Source organism: Hyla sarda, chromosome 6, assembly GCF_029499605.1.
Source record: "Hyla sarda isolate aHylSar1 chromosome 6, aHylSar1.hap1, whole genome shotgun sequence".
Classification (NCBI taxonomy): domain Eukaryota; kingdom Metazoa; phylum Chordata; class Amphibia; order Anura; family Hylidae; genus Hyla; species Hyla sarda.
The window spans coordinates 81,603,158-81,628,901 of NC_079194.1; the positions used below are offsets into that span (position 1 = coordinate 81,603,158).

At 43.3% G+C, this 25,744-nt stretch overlaps 1 protein-coding gene and 1 long non-coding RNA gene across 3 annotated transcripts in view; both read right to left on the reverse strand.

Annotated features, from left to right (window-relative positions):
- Window positions 1-2,693, reverse strand: part of LOC130275818 (protein Wnt-7a) — a 101,506-nt gene extending 98,813 nt beyond the window's left edge. Inside the window, exons 1-2 of one of the 2 annotated variants that reach the window (XM_056524289.1) lie at window positions 2,390-2,693; window positions 1,859-2,277 (exon numbers count right to left, since the gene is read on the reverse strand). In XM_056524289.1, the coding sequence (XP_056380264.1) occupies window positions 1,859-1,929 (71 nt within the window). In that variant the 5' untranslated portion in view covers window positions 1,930-2,277; window positions 2,390-2,693. Of the gene's footprint in view, window positions 1-1,858 lie in introns of both variants that reach the window. The other variant, XM_056524290.1, reaches the window with a different exon arrangement.
- Window positions 2,694-3,114: 421 nt separating this feature from the next.
- The window catches only part of LOC130275820 (uncharacterized), a 156,114-nt gene continuing 133,484 nt past the window's right edge, over window positions 3,115-25,744 (reverse strand). Inside the window, exons 2-3 of the long non-coding RNA XR_008844910.1 lie at window positions 5,702-6,079; window positions 3,115-3,180 (exon numbers count right to left, since the gene is read on the reverse strand). This is a non-coding gene — a long non-coding RNA (uncharacterized LOC130275820). The remainder of the gene's footprint in view (window positions 3,181-5,701; window positions 6,080-25,744) is intronic.

A 25,744-nucleotide genomic window follows, 5' to 3' on the forward strand; every position in this document is an offset into this window, starting at 1 on the left:
TTCAGTGTGAGTCAGAGGAAACCTTCCTTGATAGATCTATGAGGTTCATTCAGACCTATTATATATGTCATCAATTAACTGGGAAAGTGGCACCAGGGCAGTCAATGATTTACTCCACGTAGGATACAATTATAGACTGACAGACACTTCCATTCATTACGCTGGCTTGTACACAAATGAGGCAACCTAAGCTCGCCATAGATATAATGATTTTTCAATCAAGATTCCCAGGCCCCAAAATTTGGGCCCCCACATCGGCATGCACCATCTACACTATTGGGTTCTACTATGTGACAGAGAAGACCTTGAGTCTTCTACTGTAACCCCTATGCCCCCTATGTTTATCACCAAAGTTAAATAATGTTGAATGGGAATCCAAAGCACAACAGTACAAAACACAAGGAAAGAAGGGGGACTTGTCATTTGCACCACCTAACTGCAATTTTTCTAGCATGCTCTTTTTACCTAATATTGAATGTGCCAAATGTATCATTATATTGTGCACTGTCAGATAACTATGACACATTCTCATAATCCCTTTATTGGTTTGTGGATTTCATGCTACCCTTTAAGTGACATGAGATTGCACAAAAATTTTTTTTTTTTTTCTTTTTTGTATAAAAATCGCAAACAAAAATTATGTCTAAAAATCAGCATCTGTCAGAAAGCCGAACCGGAGAGCAAAGGCGCAAATGCATAATAAATATGCCAAAGTAAAGATGGCAATGGTGATATGGTTAAAATTATGGGACAATACATATGCACATTTGTATTGCTATAGTCCCTTCATAGACCATCAAAATATACCCAATAGGTTGTCCCAAATGATTTAGTGGATGTAAAGAATTCCAAGAATTTTGGCATGATAGGTACGATTGCCATCCCTGGTCATATACATAGGTAGTTCTACTATAGAGGACATTCATTTCCAAACTGTGGACCTCCAGATGTTGCAAAACTATAACTCCTAACATGCCCGGAAAGCCAACGGCATGCTAGTAATTGGAGTTTTGCGACATCTGGAGGTCCACAGTTTGGAGACCACTGATACAGGTCAAGTATAGACATAACAATATCCATTCATTACACATTTCATACATTGCGTCTGCCTTGAACAAGCTCTTATATATGGTGGGTTCCCATCAGACAAATTAATCGTAGGGTATCCTAAAGATAGAACCCCCACCCCTCAGCTGATACTCCCAGGGGAACTTCTTTGTAAGTTCTTGATTTCCAAATAGTGATACTGCTATTAAAACAAAGCATCCCAGTGTCTATTAGGATCAAAGTTTTTTTTCCCATTATTTTCAAGGGACAATGCTGGTCCTCACGGTGGACACACGGGACATACTGCTACCGCCATTAAATGCCTTAATATGATACATGGAAAGGGGTTGCTAAAACCTTCAACTTACCATATATGCCAATAAGTTAAAAAACAAACATTGCATACATATGTATACAAATATGTGACATAGATGGATTATAGATTGATAGACAGACGGACAGACAGATAGATAGATAGCTAGATAGATAGATAGACGGACAGACAGATAGATAGCTAGATAGAATCCTACATCTTTAATCTTTGTCTTGTAACATATTGCAGAACTACAACTGTTAACAAGTCCTGACAGATGCTGAGTGTTGTAGTTTTGCAACAGCTGGAGGGTGATGCGTTAGACACCGATGCAACAGATCGAATCTTATATTGCTAAACTTTTCTACTCATCATCATCATCAATGAATGAATGGGCTGTGCAGGCAGCAGTACAGAGCAGCAGCAGCAGAGATGTCACCGGTCATCACCTGGTTCCTAATGGTCATTACCAGTTGTCACCAGTGTCACACCACTTACCCTATCTTAATGTAGACAATCCCCAGACTGAGAAAGATATGAAAGATCCAGCGTCTCGTCTTCTTGTTCATATTCCTTGGTTATGGGGGGGCTTCACTTAGTGATCAGCGCTGACAGATTGGGGGGATCTCCTAGACCAGACAGGGGAGCTCCAGGTCAAAGTATCAAAGACACCGCACAGCAAACCAAACCCACTTTAGTGATGTGATCAGGCAGTTTTAGTGTTTGTAAATCCCAAGAGAAGCTGAGCCAGGATCAGTCAGTGAGTGCTGCCCACCCCCCTCTCCTCTGCCTCCTCTGCTCAGGGGGTCCTGGGGATTTGTATGCAGGTCACACTTGGAGTATGTAGTGATGGGAGTGTGCAATACACCCACTAGTGATAATGCTGCACCATCAGCCAGTACATGTCTTCTCACTCTCTGGGGTGTGGATTTGAAGTGTTGGGGTTAAAAAAAAAAAAAAAAGACAAACTTTAAGAAAATTAAAAAAAAAAAAAAAAAGCAGAAGATGAAGATAACTCTGAACATTCACCTGTTGCCTGAAGATCTGCAGCAGCCGTGTCCCTGTGCAAGGGCAACAAGCATGGTGCTTCCTCAGCCTGGGTTCTCTTCATGTGATAGTCAACAGGTAGACTGCGCCTGAGGAATACCTGGAGCTAGGAGGACACTGGGATCCTGTTTCATTGTGCACATTCCACTGGTGTTGTGAATCTCAGCCAGTGCTGTCAGGGAGGGATGCAGCTGGGTGTGTGTAGATATTGGTGTTCCTCTACTGTAGTATGGACAATGCTGCAGGGGGGGTTGGTTATATCTGTTTACCACTCATACAACCGCCCCTCCCAATGATCCTGCGACTTAAACTTTTTCTTTTAAATTTCTTCCCGTGGCTTCCTTCCTAAAGTTCTGTTATGTTGCCCTGGGATATTGTGACAGTGCCCACTGCCCCTTCTCCCCCCCCCCCACACACACACTTTCTTTGTGAGTCAGTGAGAAGGCAGCAGATGAGGAGGGAGCCTATGCCCGCCACCCTCATCTATTTAGATCTTATCAAAATTTATTAAAGAAAAGCTAGACAGCACCCACAAAGAAATAGACCATTGTTGTCTGAAACAGATGCTGTCCTCACTTAGTTCTGATTGATTGACTTAAAGACCATAGGAAAGACTCCAACCCCCTGCTCCTGGCATGGAGAGTAATTCAGGTGCACAGGGCTAGTCATCCTCATACCTGAACTTGGAGGAGGGGGGGGGTACTCACCTTAGGGCTGTACGCATTGTAAAGAAGAAGCATGATTGTAAGGAGGGCGTTTAACAGCATTTTCCCCTATAAATAAACAAATAAATAATATCTAAACATACAAATAATATATAAACAATAAGTTGTAAATATAGTCTGTCTTCGGTCAAATTGTAAAACAAATCTACACTTTTTCTATTATCTTCTTCTGGGAAAGTTGAATGACATCCAATATTGACATTGCAGCTGCTTTCCCTCGAGTTGGAACAATGTTTTATGGCATTTTTACTTGAAAATCATCATATTGCTACTATGCTAGGCAGATTTCCCATTGAGGTATCTGGGACAGTTGGGTGACAACCTAAATAGAGATGGTGATTGTGGATGTGTTAGTCGTCATAGAAAGAAATATTATTAGGAAAAAGCTGAATAAAATGTTAACAGCTTTAAAGAAAAGGGCATATTAAAAAGAATCAGAACATTTGCCCTCCCCTCTTAAACTGCTGAAAGCCTTAGCAATGCAGGGTAATTGGTTTAAACCCCCCCTTGTTAATGTTTATAGTAGTACTAGCTGAGTACCCGGCGTTGCCCGATTTTCCTTCCTAATCCTTGTTGGGGAGGAAGATAAACAAAGGAAGACGTTTTTGACTTCATATCCAGTCTTCATATATTGTTGTCATATCCCAACACCATATCCCGTCCTCCTATCCCGACCTCCCATCCCGTCTTCCTATCACGTCCTCCTATTTCGACCTCCTATCCTGACCTCCTATACCGTCCTCCTATCCCGTCCTCCTATTCCGTCATCATATCCCGTCCTCATATCCCGCCCTCCTATCTCGACCTCCTATCTTGACCTCCTATCTCGACCTCCTATCTTGACCTCCTATCTCGACCTCCTATCCCGACCTCATATCCCGACCTCCTATATTGTCCTCCTATGCCGTCCTCATATCCCGTCCTCATATCCCATCCTCCTATCTCAACTTCCTATCTTGACCTATCTCGACCTCCTATCTCGACCTCCTATCCCGACCTCCTATCCTGTCCTCCTATTTCGACCTCCTATCTCGACCTCCTATCCCGACCTCCTATCCCGTCCTCCAATCCCGTTCTCCTACCCCGTCCTCATATCCCATCCTCATATCTCGACCTCATATCTTGACCTCTTATCTCAACCTCCTATCCCGTCCTCCTATCCCGTCCTCATATCCCGTCCTCATATCCCATCCTCATTTCTTGACCTCATATCTCGACCTCTTATCTCAACCTCCTATCCCGACCTCCTATCCCGACCTCCTATCCTGTTCTCCTATCTCGACCTCCTATTTCGACCTCCTATCCCGACCTCCTATCTCGACCTCCTATTTCGACCTCCTATCCCGACCTCCTATCCCGACCTCCTATCTCGACCTCCTATCCCGACCTCCTATATCGACCTCCTATCCCGACCTCCTATCCTGTCCTCCTATCTCGACCTCCTATCTCGACCTCCTATTTCGGCCTCCTATCCCGACCTCCTATCCTGTCCTCCTATCTCGACCTCCTATCCTGACCTCCTATCCCGACCTTCTATCCCGACCTCCTATCCCGACCTCCTATATCGACCTCCTATCCTGACCTCCTATCCCGACCTCCTTTCCCGACCTCCTTTCCCATCCTCATATCTCGACCTCCTATCCCGTCCTCCTATCTTGACCTCCTATCCCGACCTCCTATCCCCACCTCCTATCCAGTCCTCATATCAGCTCTTCCGATACTGTCCTCCTATCCCGACCTTCTATCCCGATATCCTATCCTGACCTCCTATCCCGTCCTCATATCCCGTCCTCCTATCTCGACCTCCTATCTCGACCTCCAATCCCGACCTCCTATCCCGACCTGTAATATTGTACCAGGTATTGAAATATCTCCAGCCGTACGAAAGTTATGTGGGAACATACATTTCCCATTGATTTGCATGGGACTTAAAATAAAAAACCCCGACCCTCACAAATGGGGGTAGTTAAGGGTTAAATTAACTATCCTATATTTTAAGTGGACATATAAGTAACATGTGACCAAGTATTATCGAAATATCTCCAGCCGTTTGGAAGTTATGCAGTAACATATTTCCCATAGACTTGAATGGGACTTTAAACAAAAACCCTGACCCTGGCTAATGGGGGTGAGTAAGGGTTAAATGACCTATCCTATGTTTGTTGTTGACATATAAGTAACATGTGTGCCAAGATTCATGTTAATATCTTTAGCCGTTTTGGGCGTGATGCTGGAACATACACACATACATACACACACACATACATACACACACACATACATACACACGTTGAGTTTTATATATACATATATATATATATATATATATATATATATAGATAGATAACTAAGAAAAATAGGTTTTAAAGGGGATGTCCAGAGACATAAATGTCTTTATTTTTAGCTCTGGGGGGGTGCATTAAACATAAAAAAAGTCATACTCAACTCTCCAGATCCCCTACCGCACCTGTCCATCGGCTCATGGTCCCTGCTTGTTACAGCTGCTTCCTGGTTCCCTAAAAATTTTGTCTATAAAAGAACTGAGTAAATATTGAAAAAAACAGCTCACCGCCTTGTAGACACTCTAGATTGGAAGAACTTCTGATGTTTTAGGAAGCACCGATCTGGTATCCAAGCTGCATATCTGGTGTGAACAGGTCTTTAACAAAAAACATGCAGGTTCCAGCTCCCAAAAATATATATATAAAAGTCCAAAATTTACTTCACATGGTTAAAATAATGAAAACCAAAAATAAGGTGGTTTTAAAACCATAACAGAAACACCAAACTGTTCCAGTTAAAACTCCCTCAAAAGACAAGGGGACACTGCTTTGGTCTGGAGGAAAAAAGGTTTAGACTTGGGACGACAATACTTCTTTACCATAAGAACTGTAAATGTGTGGAACAGTCTACCTCAGGAACTGGTCACAGCAGGAACAGTTGAGAGCTTGAAAAAGAAAAAACAAGAAAAAAAAACAAGAATAACATTAATGCATATGCAAACATATAGAATCACGCCCCATCCCCGTCATTCACCCATACCCCTTCCCTTCACCTCCTTACTTGAACTTGATAGACGTGTTTTTTTTTCAACTTTATTATGTAACTACAGTTTGATTTTATGCCCAAATAGCTATCTGCATGTTTCTTCAGCTCTTAGTAGTAAATACAGCTGTCAGATTCTCTGTAGCCAGGTAGGTGTCCTGAGGTTTGGGCATTAACACTCTCCTGGCCTAAGTGACATCTAGCAGTCCCCTAAGTTAAAGGACACATTAGAAAAGTAATCTCTACAGCTGTATCTTCACCAAGTGCCAAGGAGAAGGGGCCAATCTGCTAAATTGTCACAGCCTAAATGCCTCCTTACTCAACCTTACCTCCCAGGTGCTTCCTGACTGATATACAGAGCCAGTATGGAAGGTGAGAGCTAGTGAGGAGGCGTGCCAGGCTGTGGCACTTGAGTTGCTTGGCCCAACCTTTTTGTCACTTTACAGAAAAATAAAAAGACAATTTTATAAATTTGGTAACCACCATCACCTCCAGGAAAGGTTCATATATCTTTTATATCCTAATAGCTATTTAATCTTGTCTGCAGCTCTTAGAAGCAAATAGAACTGACAGATTCCCTTTAAAGCTTTATGCATAAAATAAAATGCACACCCTACTTGTCTTTTTCCATTGTGTCTCTTTAGTACCATTATGTCCAGATTGTAATAACATTTATTATTATATTTGCTTGGTCCACAGATGAAGCAGCACTCCAAGATTAAACAATATGCTGTGTTTTATTCTCTCAATATGGTATTACAACAATTTAACTCAGGAATACAACCTTTTTCAAATTTGCTTGATCAAGACTCTATTGCAGAGTAAAAACGTTGTATTGCCATGTTGGATGAATACATAGCAGACTGTTTCCTCCTGGAGTGCTGCTTCATCTGTGGATTATACAAGTCACCCTGTAGGAGTAGGTTCAGCTCCCAGTGACTGGTCAGCAGCTACACAGCCCCCTACATAGCAAGCTGCAGTGCCCTGTGTGTTCTCACACCATTCTATCATAGGCAGCGGGAATTTGTAGTTCAGCAGCTATTATGTATAGATAAGACCACAGTTAAGACTGTCCTCTAACCATCACAATTTGTTCACAATTTGGCCCTTATCAAAGTCAGTCAGATTCTTCCACTTGCCCATTATTCCACTCTAAAGGGGTACTCCACTGCCCCAGCGCTTGGAAAATTTTGTTCCAAACACTGGGTGTGGGCTGCAGGGGTCGTGACGTCACGTCCACGCCTCTTGTGATGCCACACCCCCTCCATGGAAGTCTATGCCATGCCCCCTCCCAAAGACGTGCATTAAGAGGCGTGGCTGTGATGTCACGACTCCCGCAGCCCGCACCCAGCGTTCGGAACAAAATGTTCTGAATGCTGGGACAGTGGAGCACCCCTTTAACGCATCAACTTCAAAACTAACTGTTCACTTGCTGTCCAATATATCTGATCTCTTGATAGACGACAATGTCACAAGATAGTCAATGTTATTATGGCTTCATAGACATAGTATATTGTAAGTTCCATACATTTCATGAAATATTTGACAGATTTGTGTTTGTTAAAATAATATAAATTGTGTTTGTTAATATAAATAAAAAACAATTCAAGACATCCAATTCTTGTTACAATATATGTGTGTGTGTGTGTGTGTGTGTGTGTAGGAAAGCAAGGTTTGTCATTTGGCCATAGGACTACAAATAGAATTACTGAATCTTACCTTATTATGATTGATGGAGAAAAGAAACAGTTAAAAGGCAAATTCAGCTCTGCTACATCTGTACTTCAGGTCTTTTGCACACAAGCTTAAGTATTTCTGCCATTCCACAGTGCACAATGAGGACCATATTACGTCTCATATTGTAGGTTGTTTGAATCTGAGGTTGCATGTGCAGTTTGATATACTGTATAACATTTGGCAATGTTTTTCTACACAAAAGAAATCTATATATACCAAATATTAAGTTACTGTGGCATGTAATGCCCGACTGACTAAAGTGAAATATCCCTGTATCTGGAATCCATGTAATAAGATTCCAGATATGTTGTTGAGTATAAAACCTTACTATGTACTTAAATCAGAGCTGTTGTGAATATTATGCACAGTTCACACTTATATATAGTCAGACCACAGTAGAGGATGCAATGCAGAACTGTATAGTAAAAGAGATAGGAGTAGTAGTCCTCAGTCTACCAACAGATCAATAGATCTGAAGCACAATGGGTAGTAAATAGATAAGTGCTATTCCAGTAGTACAAATAGTACTATACTATATTCATTTTTAGAACTGTATAGTGCTTCAGCTCATTTAGTGCACCCTCTTGTGGAACATAGCAGGAAGTGCAGCTTCTGAAACAATGAAAAAGGTAGAATTATTGCAAGCAATAAAAGTCATCCACAAATCCGGAAAAACGTGTAGCACATATATGCCTGATTAATGAAGAATTTCACCCTTGATTCAAAGTTAATTCTCTCTCTCTGCAAAATTATAAAGTGTTGTATAATCTTATGATACCTTTTTTTTTTATTGGACTAAGTACTTTATAAAAATCTAATTTAAAAAGCATTTCTGAACTCTGGTAGTCAAATAAAAAAGGTATTACAATATTATGCAACATTCTATAATACATACGGCTACTATAAACTACAATATATATATATATATATATATATATATATATATATATATACATATATGCAGTGCCTTGCAAAAGTATTCACCCCCTTGACTTTTTTCGTATTTTGGTACATTACAGCCTTAAAGGGGTACTCTGGCGCTTAGACATCTTATCCCCTATCCAAAGGATAGGGGATAAGATGCCTGATCGCGGGGGTCCCGCCACTGGGGACCCCCGTGATCTTGCATGCCGCACCCCGTTAAAATCAGTCCCCGGAGCGTGTTCGCTCTGGGTCTGATTACTGTTGATCACGGGGCCGGAGCATTGTGATGTCACACGGGGCGGAGCCGTAACATCACAATGCTTCGGCCCCATGATCGACAGTAATCAGACCCAGAGCGAACACGCTGCGGGGACTGATTTTAACGGGGTGCGGCGTGCAAGATCACGGGGGTCCCCAGTGGCGGGACCCCCGCGATCAGGCATCTTATCCCGTACAGCTGTCTCGCCCCCTCCCATAGACTTGCATTGAGGGGGCGGGGCGTGACGTCACACGGGGGCGGCGTCGTGACGTCACGATCTTCCGTTCCCGTGGTCGGGAGCCAGAACCTCCAGCGCTACCGGAAGCAGATACAGGTGGGTGCTGCATGCTATATTGCGGGTGTCCCCAGCGGCGGGACCCCCCTGATCAGACATCTTATCCCCTATCCTTTGAATAGGGGATAAGATGTCTAGGGGTGAAGTACCCCTTTAAGTTCAATGTTTTGTTAATCTGAATTTTATGTGATGGAATAGAACACAATAGTCTAAGTTGATGAAGTGAAATGAGAAAAATATATAAATAAAACTATTGTTTAGAAATAGAAAACTGAAAATTGGCATGTGCGTATGTATTCACCCCCTTTGTTAGGAAGCCCAGAAAAAGCTCTGGTGCAACCAATTACCTTCAGAAGTCACATAATTAGTGAAATGATTTCCACCTGTGTGCAATCTAAGTGTCACATGATCTGTCATTACATATACACACCTTTTTTGAAAGGCCCCAGAGGCTGCAACACCTAAGCAAGAGACATCAGTAACCAAACACTGCCATGAAGACCAAGGAACTCTCCAAACAAGTAAGGGACAATGTTGTTGAGAAGTACAAGTCAGGGTTAGGTTATACAAAAATAACCAAATCTTTGATGATCCCCAGGAGCACCATCAAATCTATCATAACCAAATGGAAAGAACATGGCACAACAACAAACCTGCCAAAGAGATGGCTGCCAACCAAAACTCAGGGACCGGGCAAGGAACGCATTAATCAGGGAGGCAGCACAGAGACCTAAGGTAACCCTGGAGGAGCTGCAGAGTATCTGTACATAGGACGACAATAAGCTGTTCACAAGCGCAAACCATCAAACTTGAAGGAGCTGGAGCAGTTTTGCAAGGAGGAATGGGCAAAAATCCCAGTGGTAAGATGTGGCAAGATGTGGCAAGCTGGACTTATCCAAAGCGACTTGGAGCTGTGATTGCCGCAAAAGGTGGCTCTACAAAGTATTGACTTTAGGGGGTTGAATAGTTAGGCACATTGACTTTTTCTGTTATTTTGTGCTATTTGTTGTTTGCTTCACAATAAATAAATAAAAATAAAGAAAATATTCAAAGTTGTGGGATTCTGTAAATTTAATGATCTAAATCCTAAAACAATCCATGTTAATTCCAGGTTGTGAGGAACAAAAATATGAAAAAAGTCTAGGGGGGGGGGGTGAATACTTTTGCAAGGCACTGTATATACTATAAGTGCTTGTGACATATACTAAATAGCCTTGGAGGTGTAATAGCCTTGGAGGATATTTAATTTGGGATTACCATGTAATGCCTGGAAACCCCCCAAAAAATTTATATCTTAGGGTACCCTGATCACACACCTCTTTACAGTTTCTTGATACATTATCCATTCCTCGAGATATGAGGATTTCTAGTTTGTCTGATAATTCAGAGAATCCTCAAATGGGTGTGAGCTGAATTTTAATAATTGGAGGGACCATCAGGTGATTGGCGGGACTATACTGTTAGGGGGTGTATATTATGCCCCTCAACGTAAAACATTCACACCCCCTGACTGTATAATCCCGCCCATCACCTGATATTAACTTCTAATACTAAAATTAAAGGGGTACTCTGCTGCTCAGCGTTTGGAACAAACTGTCCCGAATGCCGGCAGCTCGTGACATCATAGCCCCACCCTCTCATGACATCACGCCCCGCCCCCTCAATGAAAGTCTATGGGAGGGGATGTGACGCCTGTCATGCCCCCTCCCATAGACTTGCATTGAGGGGGCGGGACGTGATGTCATGATGGGGCAGGGCTATGACGTCACAAGCTCCCGACTCCAGCAGAGTACCCCTATAAATTCATGCCCATCTGGCGGAATTCATAAATTGTCAGACAAACTATAAACCCTCATATCTCAGGAAGAGGAGGGTATATCAAGAAACGGTTAAAAGGTGTGTGATTGGGGGGGGGGGGGGGGAGGTTGGCCACAGGTCCTATTTAAATTTCAGAAAAAGAGAGCATGCATGTGACTGCATGGTTATCTCTTGACCCCCATGGCTGCATAAGATCACAGTACAGCCATTACAGAATAAGAGAAGGCACATGGTGGAGGCAGCCTGGGTCTCCATGATGGTGCTGGCTTGTCCAATTGAAAACCACTGATCACTAGCAACACCATCAGAGGACCCTTTGAAGCAGTGATCTCAAACTATGGCCCTCAAGATGTTTCAAAACTTCAACTACCAGCATGCCCGGACAGCCGTTGACTGTCTGGGCATGCTGGGAGTTGAAGTTTTGCAACCTCCGAAGGGCCACAGTTTCAGACCACTGATTTGAAGCCTCTGTTCACATATACATTATGGTTGCCACTGTACCCTTTAAAGGCTTTGTTCACATCTATATTGTGGTTTCGTCTGTAAATGTAAAAACACAATAAAGTGCTGTATCCGTCATATAATAGACTCCAGTCCTGCCAGATATCAGCAGGTCTTTTTGTCTTGTTGTCCACTGAGATGTCCTTCATTTTCACTTTCACTTTCTGACAGATCCTTGGACACAGATGTGAACCAATTCTTACACAAAAAAAAGTGATAGAGGAAGGCTCCTTCAAAACTTGGGGACTCGTATTTCCAACTCATTTTGTTTTCGTGAGAAAATGTCTTCCTACATGTAAGGCTACATTCACATTACGATTTTGCCATACTGTTTTTTGTTTTTTTTTTAAACGTATACCTCAAAAACTGTGAAAAAATTATGCAATCTTGTGCTCGTACAGTTTACATGACTACAGTGTTATAAAAACTGTATACGTTTTTTTTTTAGAAAGGACACAAAACCCTTTGTAAACAAACAAAACACAGGACAGAACAGGATAGTAAACCATGGTAGACTGCAGTTTTGTGCACAGAAAAAAAGACACGGACAAAAACTTACACAACCTGATACATCTTTTTGCGTACGTTTTTATATGGGGGGTCAATGTATAAGGCAAGATATACAGTTGTGTACTTTTTTTTAAATATACAAAAACTGATTCAAAATAGTATGGCAAAATCGTGATGTGAATGCACCCTCTATAGGAAATGGTGTAACAGCATTGTGCAGAACTTTAACCATTAAAAGACAGGCAGACAAGTGCTGACAAATTTTGGCTGCAGGTCTGAGAAGTAAGTGCCCTGTAGAACCTTATCACGGCTATAAATGCTGATAATTACAGGTTATTATGGGAGGAATGTAAAGGTAAGGACTTGTCTTCAGCCTCCATTGTCCTGGTGCAGGATAATTGAGGTTCAGCCTCCTTCTTCTTTTGAAGCCTTGAGGGATGATCTGCTATATAACTGCACCTACGGGTCAGCATTGCAGGTGTTACAGAGCTGCCAACACACAACTGGATGTGCTTTCATATGTACATCCAATATATTTAGGATAATCCAAATGTAAAAAGTAAAAGCTAGAAGTCACAATGGAGCTCTATCCTAAAGTATAGATAAAGAAAAAGACAAGGTATATTAACCCCTTCAGGACGGAGCCCATTTTGGCCTTAAGGACCGGAGCGTTTTTTGCACATCTGACCATTGTCACTTTAAACATTAATAACTCTGGAATGCTTTTAGTTATCATTCTGATTCCGAGAATGTTTTTTCGTGACATATTCTACTTTAACATAGTGGTAAATTTTTGTCGATACTTGCATCCTTTCTTGGTGAAAAATCCGTAAATTTGATGAAAAATTTGAAAATTTAGCATTTTTCTAACTTTGAAGCTCTCTGCTTGTAAGGAAAATGGATATTACGAATACATTTTTTTTTGGTTCACATATACAATATGTCTACTTTATGTTTGCATCATAAAATTGATGAGTTTTTACTTTTGGAAGACACCAGAGGGCTTCAACGGTCAGCAGCAATTTTCCGATTTTTCACAAAATTTTCAAACTCAGTATTTTTCAGGGACCAGTTCAGGTTTGAAGTGGATTTGAAGGGTCTTCATATTAGAAATACCCCATAAATGACCCCATTATAAAAACTACACCCCCAAAGTATTCAAAATGACATTCAGTCAGCGTTTTAACCCTTTAGGTGTTTCACACGAATAGCAGCAAAGTGAAGGAGAAAATTCACAATCTTTATTTTTTACACTCACATGTTCTTGTAGACCCAATTTTTGAATTTTTACAAGGGGTAAAAGGACAAAATTTTTACTTGTATTTGTAGCCCAATTTCTCTCGAGTAAGCACATACCTCATATGTCTATGTAAAGTGTTCGGCGAGCGCAGTAGAGGGCTCAAAAGGGAAGGAGCGACAAGGGGATTTTGGAGAGTACGTTTTTCTGAAATGGTTTTTGGGGGGCATGTTACCTTTAGGAAGCCCTTATGGTGCCAGAACAGCAAAAAAAAAACCACATGGCATACCATTTTGGAAACTAGACCCCTCGGGGAATGTAACATGGGATAAAGTGAACCTTAATACCCCACAGGTGTTTCACGACTTTTGCAAATGTAAAAAAAAAATAATAATTTTACCTAAAATGCTTGTTTTCCCCAAAAAAATTTATTTTTAAAAAGGGTAATAGCAGAAAATACCCCTAAAAATTTGAAGCCCAATTTCTCCCGATTCAGAAAACACCCCATATGGGGGTGAAAAGTGCTCTGCTGGCGCACTACAGGTCTCAGAAGAGAAGGAGTCACATTTGGCTTTTTGAACGCAAATTTTTCTCTGGGGGCATGCCGCATTTAGGAAGCCCCTATGGTGCCAGGATAGCAAAAAAAAAAACACATGGCATACCATTTTGGAAACTAGACCCCTCGGGGAACGTAACAAGGGGTTAAGTGAACCTTTATACCCCACAGGTGTTTCACGACTTTTGCATATGTAAAAAAAAAAATTTTTTTTTACCTAAAATGCTTGTTTTCCCAAAAATTTTACATTTTTAAAAAGGGTAAAAGCAGAAAATACCCCCCAAAATTTGGAACACAATTTCTCCCGAGTACGGCGATACCCCATATGTGACCCTTAACTGTTGCCTTGAAATACGACAGGGCTCCAAAGTGAGAGCGCCATGCGCATTTGAGGCCTAAATTAGGGATTGCATAGGGGTGGACATAGGGGTATTCTACGCCAGTGATTCCCAAACAGGGTGCCTCCAGCTGTTGCAAAACTCCCAGCATGCCTGGACAGTCAACGGCTGTCCGACAATACTGGGAGTTGTTTTGCAATAGCTGGAGGCTCCGTTCTGGAAACAGTGGCGTACCAGACGTTTTTCATTTTTATTGGGGAGGGGAGGGGGGCTGTGTAGGGGTATGTGTATATGTAGTGTTTTTTACTTTTTATTTTATTTTTTGTGGTAGTGTAGTGTAGTGTTTTTAGGGTACAGTCGCACGGGCGGGGGTTCACAGTAGTTTCTCGCTGGCAATTTGAGCTGCAGCAGAAAGTTTGTGGCAGCTCAAATTTGCAGCCAGATACTTACTGTAATCCTCCGCCCATGTGAGTGTACCCTGTACGTTCACATTGGGGGGGAGACATCCAGCTGTTGCATAACTACAACTCCCAGCATGCCCGTTGGCTGTCGGTGACTGCTGAGAGTTGCAGTTTTGCAACAACTGTAGGCACACTGGTTATGTATCACTGAGTTTGTGACCTAACTCAGTGTTTCACAACCAGTGTGCCTCCAGCTGTTGCAAAACTACAACTCCCAGCATGTACGGTGCATGGTGTACGGTGACTGCTGAGAGTTGTAGTTTGCAACAGCTGGAGGCACACCGGTCGTGAAACACTGAGTTAGGTAAAAAAAAACTCTGAGTTTCACAACCAGTGTGCCTTCAGCTGTTGCAAAACTACAACTCTCAGCAGTCACCGACAGCCAACGGGCATGCTGGGAGTTGTAGTTATGCAACCAGCAGATGCACCACTACAACTCCCAGCATGCACTTTAGCTGTTTGTGCAAGCTGGGAGTTGTAGTTAGACAACAGCTGAAGGTACACTTTTCCATAGAAAGAATGTGCCTCCAGCTGTTGCAAAACCATAAGTCCCAGCATGCCCATAAGGGAATGCTAGGAGTTGTGGTGGTCTGCCTCCTGCTGTTGCATAACTACAGCTCCCAGCATGCCCTTTTTGCATGCTGGGAGCTGTTGCTAAGCAACAGCAGGAGGCTGTCACTCACCTCCAACGATCCAGACGCTGCAGGTCAGTCCCGCCGCCGCAGCTGCTCCTGGGGCCCCGATCCCAACAGGGGCGCTGGGGATCGGGGTCCCCAGCACCCGGGGTGCACGTCCCGCACCCGCTCACGTCCTCCAGAAGAGGGGCGGAGCGGGTGCGGGAGTGACACCCGCAGCAGGCGCCCTGATTGGTCGGCCGGTAATCCGGCCGACGAATCAGGGCGATCGTGAGGTGGCACCAGTGCCACCTCACCCCTGCAGGCTCTGGCTGTTCGGGGCCGTCAGAGACGGCCCCGAACAGCCAGTAATTCCGGGTCACCGGGTCACTGGAGACCCGATTGACCCGGAATCGCCGCAGATCGCTGGACTGAATTGTCCAGCGATCTGCGGTGATCGCCGACATGGGGGGGCATAATGACCCCCCTGGGCGATATGCCGGGATGCCTGCTGAACGATTTCAGCAGGCATCCGGCTCCGGTCCCCAACCGGCTAGCGGTGGGGGCCGGAATTCCCACGGGCGTATGGATACGCCCTCGGTCCTTAAGGACTCGGGATTCAGGGCATATCCATACGCCCTATGTCCTGAAGAGGTTAAAGGCTTAGTAGTGAGCCCATCATTTAGATTGTGCGCCCTATTGGAGACTGGAAACAACAAGATGCGATGACAAGGGGGAGGTATTTATGAAGGGTAGGAAGCACCTGGTTTTCTCGGGTAAATTTGTCGCAATATTTTGGCACAGTGAGGGGCATTTATTAAATGTGAACTTGCTTTTTGCTCACTTTAGAACAAAAACAGTTGCCAGGAAAGTGGTGTCCGTGCACCAAATTTATCAAATGGCGCATGGATGTTGATGGTTGATGAATGTCTGCTGAACTGCTGTGGTTAAATTTGGCAGAGCAGTGGTGGGCCGTGCAACAATTGTATTAAAAGTCACACGGACCTTAATACAATTGTTGCATGGAGTGATATAGGGCAGGTTTGAAATGCCCTGTGATTTCTTCTATATCTGGCCCGTGCACTTAGAGAAGAGCGAATCGAAGCTGACGAACGCAAATTTGTAACGAATTTCATGAAATATTTGATTCGCAACTAATGTGAATATCGTCACAATTCTATTGCGCAAATTGCTTCATTAAACTCCATTTCATGCGGTCCAGGCTCCAGGGCACCTAAAATGGCGGATCCACATGTCAGTACATGGGGCAAGGAACGCTGGGAAGGCGGGAAGGGAAGTAGGGGGGATGACCCTGAATCACATCCAGGATGCAGCCTATCAGCAGCCAGTCACCCCTGTGATGTCATAGCCCTATCTATTCGGCAGCCATTTTGCGGCTCGTCATATCATTCATTACACTGTACAGAGATGGGATGGACATCGCTGTGTGTGTGTTACACAGAAAAGCTAATTCCAGCAGTGTTTCACATCCTAGTCACATCAGCGTTCTGGTGGACAGAGAGCAGTGTTCTTTTCACTAAAAAGGATTTTTACTGCAGCCAGAAACCTCCCAGTCACTTTCTTCAGCATTGTATTACAGAGAGGGGCAGAAAGCTGTGTGTTGCCTCATACATTTCAACAAGCTGCCTAAACTTCATAAACCTTAGCAGAGGAGGCAGGAATAATTTTTCAGCGCAATTCTGTGTCTTTGTTCCACAACAAATTATCTGTAGATGGTATCATACACAGCAGTCCATTCCTAATTGTCTGTGACAGAGTGAAATGTTGTGTTTTGTACACAGCTTTTTTGTGCTGCTGCACTGTTGTGTTCTGCTGGTGTTGTGCAAAAATACTTTTTTGTTAGCGTACTGTACCGCATTTTTCTGCCCTCATAAGTGCATACCACATACGTATATCTAAGTAGTGTACTATTTTGTACCTGTTAATCTGTCAAGGGCATACATACTGTGAAAGGACAGACAAAAGTAATCACCCGCTGGTGTTTTACTAAAATACATTTTGTTAAGCGTATACGATTTTTGCCCTCATAAGTGCATACCACATACCTACATCTAAATGGTGCACTATTTTGTACCTGTTAATCTGTCAAGGGCCTAGATACTGTGAAAGGACAGCCAATAGTACACACCTGCTGCTGTTCTAGACAAATACTGTTTTAAGTATAGTGAAGTGTATTGTACTCCCCTCATATACGCAATAAGTATGTCAGGTAGAGTAGTGTCAGGACGGGCACAGAGGAGTGGCAGAGGCCTAAATTCATCAGGCGCAGGCAGAGGTCGCAGCAGAGTAGGGGTATATGGCATACGGAGTCGCACCGAGAGGTCTGAGCTCCTGGTGTCAGCTAGCAGTCGTGTCGCGACCAGCAACCCAGCAGCCGTGATTGATCGGTTCACACGGTCATCGACTTCATCCCAAGTGACATCCGACACCCCCAGTCAACAGTTGGTGGTTTCCCCAGTTGGCATGGCCCTCATGCTGCTGCTGCCACCTCCAAGCCCTGTCATTGTGCTGCTCTATGGTCTCCTCATGCTAATGCTACCACCCCCAGGCTCTGTCACTGTGCTGCTCTATGGTCTCCTCTTGCTAATGCTACCACCTCCAGGCTCTGTCATTGTGCCGCCATATGGTCCCCTCATGCTGATGCTGCCACCTCAGGCTCTCTCATTGTGCTGCTCTATGGTCTCCTCATGCTGATGCTACCGCCACGCTCAGTCATTGTGCCACCATATGGTTTCCTCATGCTGATGCTTCCACCTCCAGGCACTGTCCCTGTGCCGCCATATGGTCTCCTCATGCTGATGCTACCACCTCCAAGCTCTGTAATTGTGCTGCTCTATGGTCTCCTCATGCTGATGCTACCACCTCCAGGCTCTCTCATTGTGCTGCCATGGATACTGCAAAACATAATTAAGGTGCTGGTCCCCAGTTTCAGAAATGCCTTGCATTAGGGTCACTTTCAGGACCCCTGATGCAACCTCCAGGCTGTCTCATTCAGCCACTATATGGTATCCTCCTGCTTCAGCCACCTCCAGGTTGTGCCATTTATCCAATATATGGTTTACTGATGCTTCAGCCAGCTCCAGTCTGTGTCATACCACAACTACATGGTTTAGTGATGCTGCCTCTTACCTATATATGTTTATGGTAGCACTAGGTACCATACATCTTTAATTCTTAGAGATTGTAAGGCCCTATTGTCTCCTCATCTGCCACCAACTCCAGGCTGTGCCATTCAGACACTATATGGTCTCCTCATGCTGCCACAAACTCCAGGCTTTGCCATTCAGCCACTATATGGACTCCTCATGCTTCAGCCAACTCCAGGCTGTGCCATTCAGCCACTATATGGTCTCTTCTCATGTTTCAGCCAACTCAAGGCTGTGCCATTCAACCACTATATTGTCTCCTCATGCTTCATCCCACTCCAGGCTGTGTCATTCAGTCAATATATGGTTTACTGATGCTGCTGGGTCGGGGCCTAATTTTTTTTCATGGTAGCACTAGCTACCCTAAATCTTCCATTTAAATTTCAAAATGTGTGTTTTAATCTTAGGGATTGTGAAGCCCCAGTGTCTAGTCATGCTGCGGCCAACTCCAGGCTGTGCCATTCAACCAATATATGGTTTACTGATGCTGCTGGGCCTGGGTCTGGGCCTAAACATTTTTTGGTAGCACTAGCTACCATAAATCTTCAATTTAAATTTAAAAATTCGTCTTTTAATCTTAGGGATTGTGAAGCCCTTGTGTCTACTCATGCTGCTGCCCACTCCAGGCTGAGCCATTCAGGCACTATATGGTCTCCTCATGCTTCAGCCACATGCAAGCTGTTTGGGATATACTCGCCATATAAGACTACCACTGACGTCCCGTGCGTACAACCATAGAGATGGAGGACCGGACCGCAGGAGGACCGAAGGAGGATCGCAAGAGGACGCCGGGGAATGGTAAGTGACCGGCGGACATCCTTATGTCCCGAAAAATGTTCGGCATAAGAATACCTATGATTATCTGCCCGGGCCGGCTCCCGTGTGTGGCTGCAGGCGGGGGCTGGCCAGAGCAAGTAAAAACTAATACTGTATACTAAAAACCAGGGGGCCTCCAGCTGTTGTAAAACTACAACTCCCAGCATGCCTGGACAGCCTTTGCCGTGCTGGGAGTTGTAGTTTCAGACGACCCCCGACTTTTCAGAAGAAAATTCAGGGTTAAAAAAAAATCGTCTTATACGCCGGGATATACGGTAGATGAAAAAAGTTGTCTAAATTGTTTGATAAATTCCCCTCAGTGTGTTTTTTGTGACTTTTCATGTACCTGTGTTTTGGATTGTTGCAGTTGTAGAGGTGTTTTTGGTTGACATTTTGCAGTGGTCATGGATTTAGGAAACTGCTACTTTTTTGAAAAGCCGCATATTTTGTTGCAACCCACCAAAAAGGGCGCTAATCGCCACAAAATAAAAAAGAGCTTACAAACTAACTGTGGACAGTGTTATGAAAAAGTTAGATAATGGCGCATGGTTTAAAAAGTCGCACAAGAAAACACCACACAAAATGGAGTACTAAAGTAAGATATGCGATCAGCACCATATTAATTGCAATCCTTGCCCCATGTGATAAATTTGGTGCAGGTACACAGTTTCCCCCACATGAATTAATGGAGTAAAAAGACATTCACCTACACCACTTTTCATAAACACTCCCAAATGTTTGTACATCTCAGTAGAATATGTTTGTGCCCCCTGTTTCACCACTTATTGGGGAATCTGGATATCTGGTTCGTAAAGAGACTGTGGCCTTTTTTTTTTAATCTGCTTCTATGTTTTGTAATTGTAATTTTTTTTATTTTTGCATATTATTATGGGGGCAGCCTTATCGCTTGAGCTTTTGCTCTGTTAGGCTGGGTTAACATATGTCCGGCATCCATCATAGGTGAACTCAACCCAGATCTGTGGTAAACAATAGGTCATTTTTGATGACACATTTTCTTTAATGCTTATCAAACCCAATAAAGTTTTTTTTTAAATTAAAAAGTTCTAAGGTCCCTCTGTTCTGCTGCTCACTCATTCTGACATCCACTGCTCAGGAAGGTGTATGTTAAAGGCAAGCACTGAGCCCGCCCTCACTCACCATGCATTCACTTTCTCCCTAAGTCTGCTTTGCTGTGCTGGGTCTCTTTGTCCAATCACTGCAGGCTGTTCTGCAACCACCTGCTCTCTGTATTCAGAAAGGAGTCTGATGGACAGGACTGGAGTGAGCACAGAGGAGTGCTAGTCCCAACCTTACTTACTGGACTTTGTCCCGGCCTCAAAGATGAAGCTGCAGCCGGACAAGATTATGTTTTGGATGGTACGGGGAACCCTAGTGGTATAAGCCCTTATTTGTATAAAAGGGAGATCATTTTAATATAAAGTATATTAGAAAGGTTTATATTTTGCCAAGAAGTACAACATATAAAAAGTTTTAGATTTTGACAGTGCCCATTTAAACACTATAGCTCAGATTTTCTAAAACTGTCTATTCGACAGTATAAACCTAAGACTTGGCATTCTAAAATGTGCCAAATGTATCAAAGTGTTTGATAAATCTTTTGGATTTTTAGAACTACAAACTACATCAGAATCTTGCACCATAGTGCACCATGTTGTGTCTGAAGCCCAAAGCCATACCTCTTTTGTTGAACCTAGAGAAAAATTGTCTGAAAAACTTATGTGGTACAAGTTATTTAATCCATTTTTTTGGTGCAAATTATGCCAGCATCCTGGTGCAATTTCAAAAGTAAATCTGGAGGGAGGGGGCTGCCAAACTCCCTTCCTCACACTTGCATTGAGGGGGCATGGCTTGATGTCATGAGGGGGCATGGCCAACCCCCGCAGCGCACACACAGCCTTCGGAACTAAATGTTCCGAATGCTGGCCAGTGGAGCACCCCTTTAATGACTGTAAAATCTCAATCTTCTTGGGTTGGCCACAGGTCCTGTTTAACCCCTTAACGACCACGGACATAAATGTACATCCTGGTATGGCGGGACTTCCCGCACCAGGACATACATTTACGTCCTGTGTATGACCGTGAGCATCGAAAGGGTGCTAGCATCATACACGGCAGGTTCCGGCTGCTAGCAGCAGTCGGGGACCCGCCCGTAATGGCCGACATCTGCGATCGTGCTGATGTACGCCATTAACCCCTCAGATGCCGTGATCAATACAGATCACAGCATCTGCGGCATTGCGGTACTTTGATTGGATGATCGGATCGCCCGCAGCGCTGCCGCGGAGATCCGATCATCCAGCATGACAGCCTGAGGTCCCCTTACCTGGCTCCGGCCGTCTCCCGGGGTCTTCTGCTCTGGTCTGCGATCGAGCAGACCAGAGCAGAAGATCACCGATAATACTATACATAGCACTGCACTGTATTAGCAATCAAAGGATTGCTATAGATAGTCCCCTATGGGGACATAAAAAGTGTTTAAAAATTAAAAAAAAAAAAACATATTTGGTATTACCGCGTGCGTAAATGTACGAACTATCAAAATATAATGTTAATGATCCCGTACCGTGAATGTCGTAAACGTAAAAAAGAAAAAAAGTCCAAAAATGCTGCTTTTTTGTCACATTTTATTTTAAAAAAATTAATAAAAAATTATCTAAAAGTTTTATATATGCAAATGTGGTATCTAAAAAAATTAGAGATGACGGTGCAAAAAATGAGCCCTCACACCGCCCTATATACGGAAAAATGAAAAAGTTATAGGTGGTCAAAATAGGGCGATTTAAGATTACTGATTTTATACAAAAAGTGGTACAAAAATATAAAAGTATCTAGCCATGGGTAGGGTATCATTTTAATTGTATTGACCCACACAATAAAGAACACATGTCATTTTTACCGTAAAGTGTACAGTGTGGAAACAAAACCCTCCAAAATGTGGAAAATTTTGGTTTTCATTTAAATTTCCTCCCTAAAAATTTTTTTTGGGGGGGTTTGCCGTACATTTTATGGTAAAATGAGAGGTTTCATTACAAAGTACAATTGGTCACGCAAAAAACAAGCCCTTATATGGGTCTGTAGATGGAAATATAAAAGAGTTATGGATTTTAGAAGGCGAGGAGAAAAAACGAAAACGCAAAAATAAAATTGGCCTGGTCCTTAAGGTGAAAATGGGCTTGGTCATTAAGGGGTTAAAAGGGATCTCTGCTTTTTAACAGTTTGTACTTGTTAGAAGGGTCCCTCAACAAGTTGATCACAAATTATCCCTGTGCTGGGAATGCCTCTAATAAGTAATAATATATCAGAAAACCTATCAGTAAATGTCCCCATCTCCTGCTGCTCTTTCACAAGAGCTTTTACAGTGCCCATTGAAATTAATAGATTGTCTGGGTAATACAGGACAGAACTGGCCCTTCTGAGAGAAGGGAAACCATCTTTATATTGCTTACTATTCTGACCAAGAAATGGGGATCCCCATCTATTAATTCAGTCTTCACTAATATGGAAAAGGACAAAACCTTTGGTATTCTAATCTCACTTATGTGTTCTACACATGGGCTAAGAAACCAGGTGAAAACCACATCAAACGTAAAAGCTCAAATCTACTGAAACACATCCCGAGCTTTTCTGAGGCATTTAGAAAGCCTGTTTTGTCCGAGCTATAAAATAAGTTGAGGTCACGGACATAAGCTTTAGCTATCCACTCACTTCCTCAGGACCCATTGCAACTTAACTTTACCACCTGAAGATGATAATAACAACTGTAGGGGTACTTCTCATAGTGATACTTGTGATTCGGTCACTAGTGATATTTTTTTAAATTATGATCTATAAGTTTGACAAACTCTTCTTGTTTACCACATTACAAGTTACCGTACTTTAAATATTGAGAGAGTATATGGCTAGAGATGAGCGAATCGAAGCTGACGAACCCGAATTCTTTACGAATTTCAGGAAATATTCAATTTGCAAGGAATGTGAATGTCGCCGCAATTCTATCACGCAAATCACTTCATTAAACTCCATTTTACAGCGTTCCAGGCTCCAGGGCATCTAAAATGGCGGATCCACATGTCAGTACATGGGGCAAGGGATGCTGGGAAGGCGGGAAGGCAAGTAGGCGGTATGACCTTGACTCACATGCAGGATGCAGCCTATCAGCAGCCAGTCACCCCTGTGATGTCACAGCCCTATATAATCGGCAGCTATATTGCGGCCAGCCACTTCATTCATTACACTGCAGAGAGATAGGACGCACAGCCTGTTTATGTATGTTACAGCAGAGAAAAGCGCATTCCAGCAGTGTTTAACATCCTCCTAGTCACATCAGCGTTCTCTTGGACGGAGAGCATTGTTTTTTTCACTGAAAAGGATTTTTACTGCAGCTGCAGGCATTAACCTCCCAGTAACTTTATTTGGCATAGTATGACAGAGAGGGGCAGATAGCTGTGTGTTGCCTCATACATTTCAACAAGCTGCCTCAACTTCATAAACCTTAGCAGAGGAGGCAGGAATAATTTTTCAGCGCAATTCTGTGTCTTTGTTCCACAAAAAATCATCTACTGGTTATACTAGTCTGTAGATGGTATAATAACCAGCAGTCCATTCCTAATAGTCTGTGACAGAGTGCAATTTTGTGTTTAGTACACAGCTTTTTTTGGCTGCAGCACTGTTGTGTACTGCTGGTGTTTTACAAAAATATTTTTTTAAGTGTACTGTAGCACATTTTTCTGCACTCATCAGTGCATACCGCATACGTACATCTAAGCAGTGTACTATTTTGTACCTGTTAATCTGTCAAGGGCCTACATACTGTGAAAGGACAGCCAAAAGTAATCACCGGCTGGTGTTTTAAAAAAATTATAAAGTTTTTAGGCTCATTGTAGCGCATTTTTCTGCCCTCATCAGTGCATACTACATACCTACATCTAAGTAGTGTTCTATTTTGTACCTGTTAATCTGTCAAGGGCCTACATACTGTGAAGAGATAGCCAAAAGTAATCACCGGCTGGTGTTTTAAAAAACATTACAGAGATTTTAGGCTCATTGTAGCACATTTTTCTGCCCTCATAAGTGCATACCGCATGCGTACATCTCAGTAATGTACTATTTTGTATCTGTTAATCTTTCAAGGACCTACATATTGTAAATCATTGTTTCCCAACCTTTTTCGGGTCGGGGCACACCTCAGAATTTTTTTTTCCATGGGGCACCCCTACCGAGGTTGACGAGCAAAAAAAAGGAAAAAAACAGTAAAAAATGCAATGCACTATATCTATTTATCAGTGGGTATGTAGTTTGAAGTGCTGCTTTATACAGCAACTCACAAATGACATCTTCTCTAATTTGCATCATTGCCTTCTCTTCTCCATCTAGTCCGGGCCACCATTACAACTTCTTCCACACACAATTCTTCACCGTTAAACCTGCAAAACAAACCTATTAGGCTACGCACTTTTTTTTACATGGGTGACAGAGGGGTGTAGAAGAGAGTACATGGGTGACAGAGGGGTGTAGAGGAGTGTACATGGATGAAAGAGGGGTGTAGAGGAGTGTACAAGGGTGACAAAGGGGTGTAAAGGAGTGTACAGAGGGGTGTAGAGGAGTGGACATGGGTGACAGAGGGGTGTACAGAGGGGTGTAAAGGAGTGTACATGGGTGACAGAGGGGTATAGAAAAGTGTACATGGGTGACAGATGGGTGTAAAGGAGTGTACATGGGTGACAGATGGATGTACATGGGTGACAGAGGGGTAAAGAGGAGTGTACATGGGTGACAGATGGGTTTACATGGGTGACAGAGGGGTATAGAGGAGTGTACATGGGTGACAGAGGGGTGTAGATGAGTGTACATGGGTGACAGAGGGGTATATAAAAGTGTACATGGGTGACAGATGGGTGTAAAGGAGTGTACATGGGTGACAGATGGATGTACATGGGTGACAGAGGGGTAAAGAGGAGTGTACATGGGTGACACAGATGGGTTTACATGGGTGACAGAGGGGTATAGAGGAGTGTACATGGCGGACAGAGGGGTGTAGAGGAGTGTACACGGGTGACAGAGGGGTGTAAAGGAGTGTACATGGGTGATAGATGGGTGTACATGGGTGACAGAGGGGTGTAGAGGAGTGTACATGGGTGACAGAGGGTGTAGAGGAGTGTACATGGGTGACAGAGGGGTGTAGAGGAGTGTACATGGGTGACAGATGGGTGTACATGGGTGACAGAGGGGTGTAGAGGATTGTACATGGGTGACAGATGGGTGTACATGGGTGACAGAGGGGTGTAGAGGAGTGTACATAGGTGATAGATGGGTG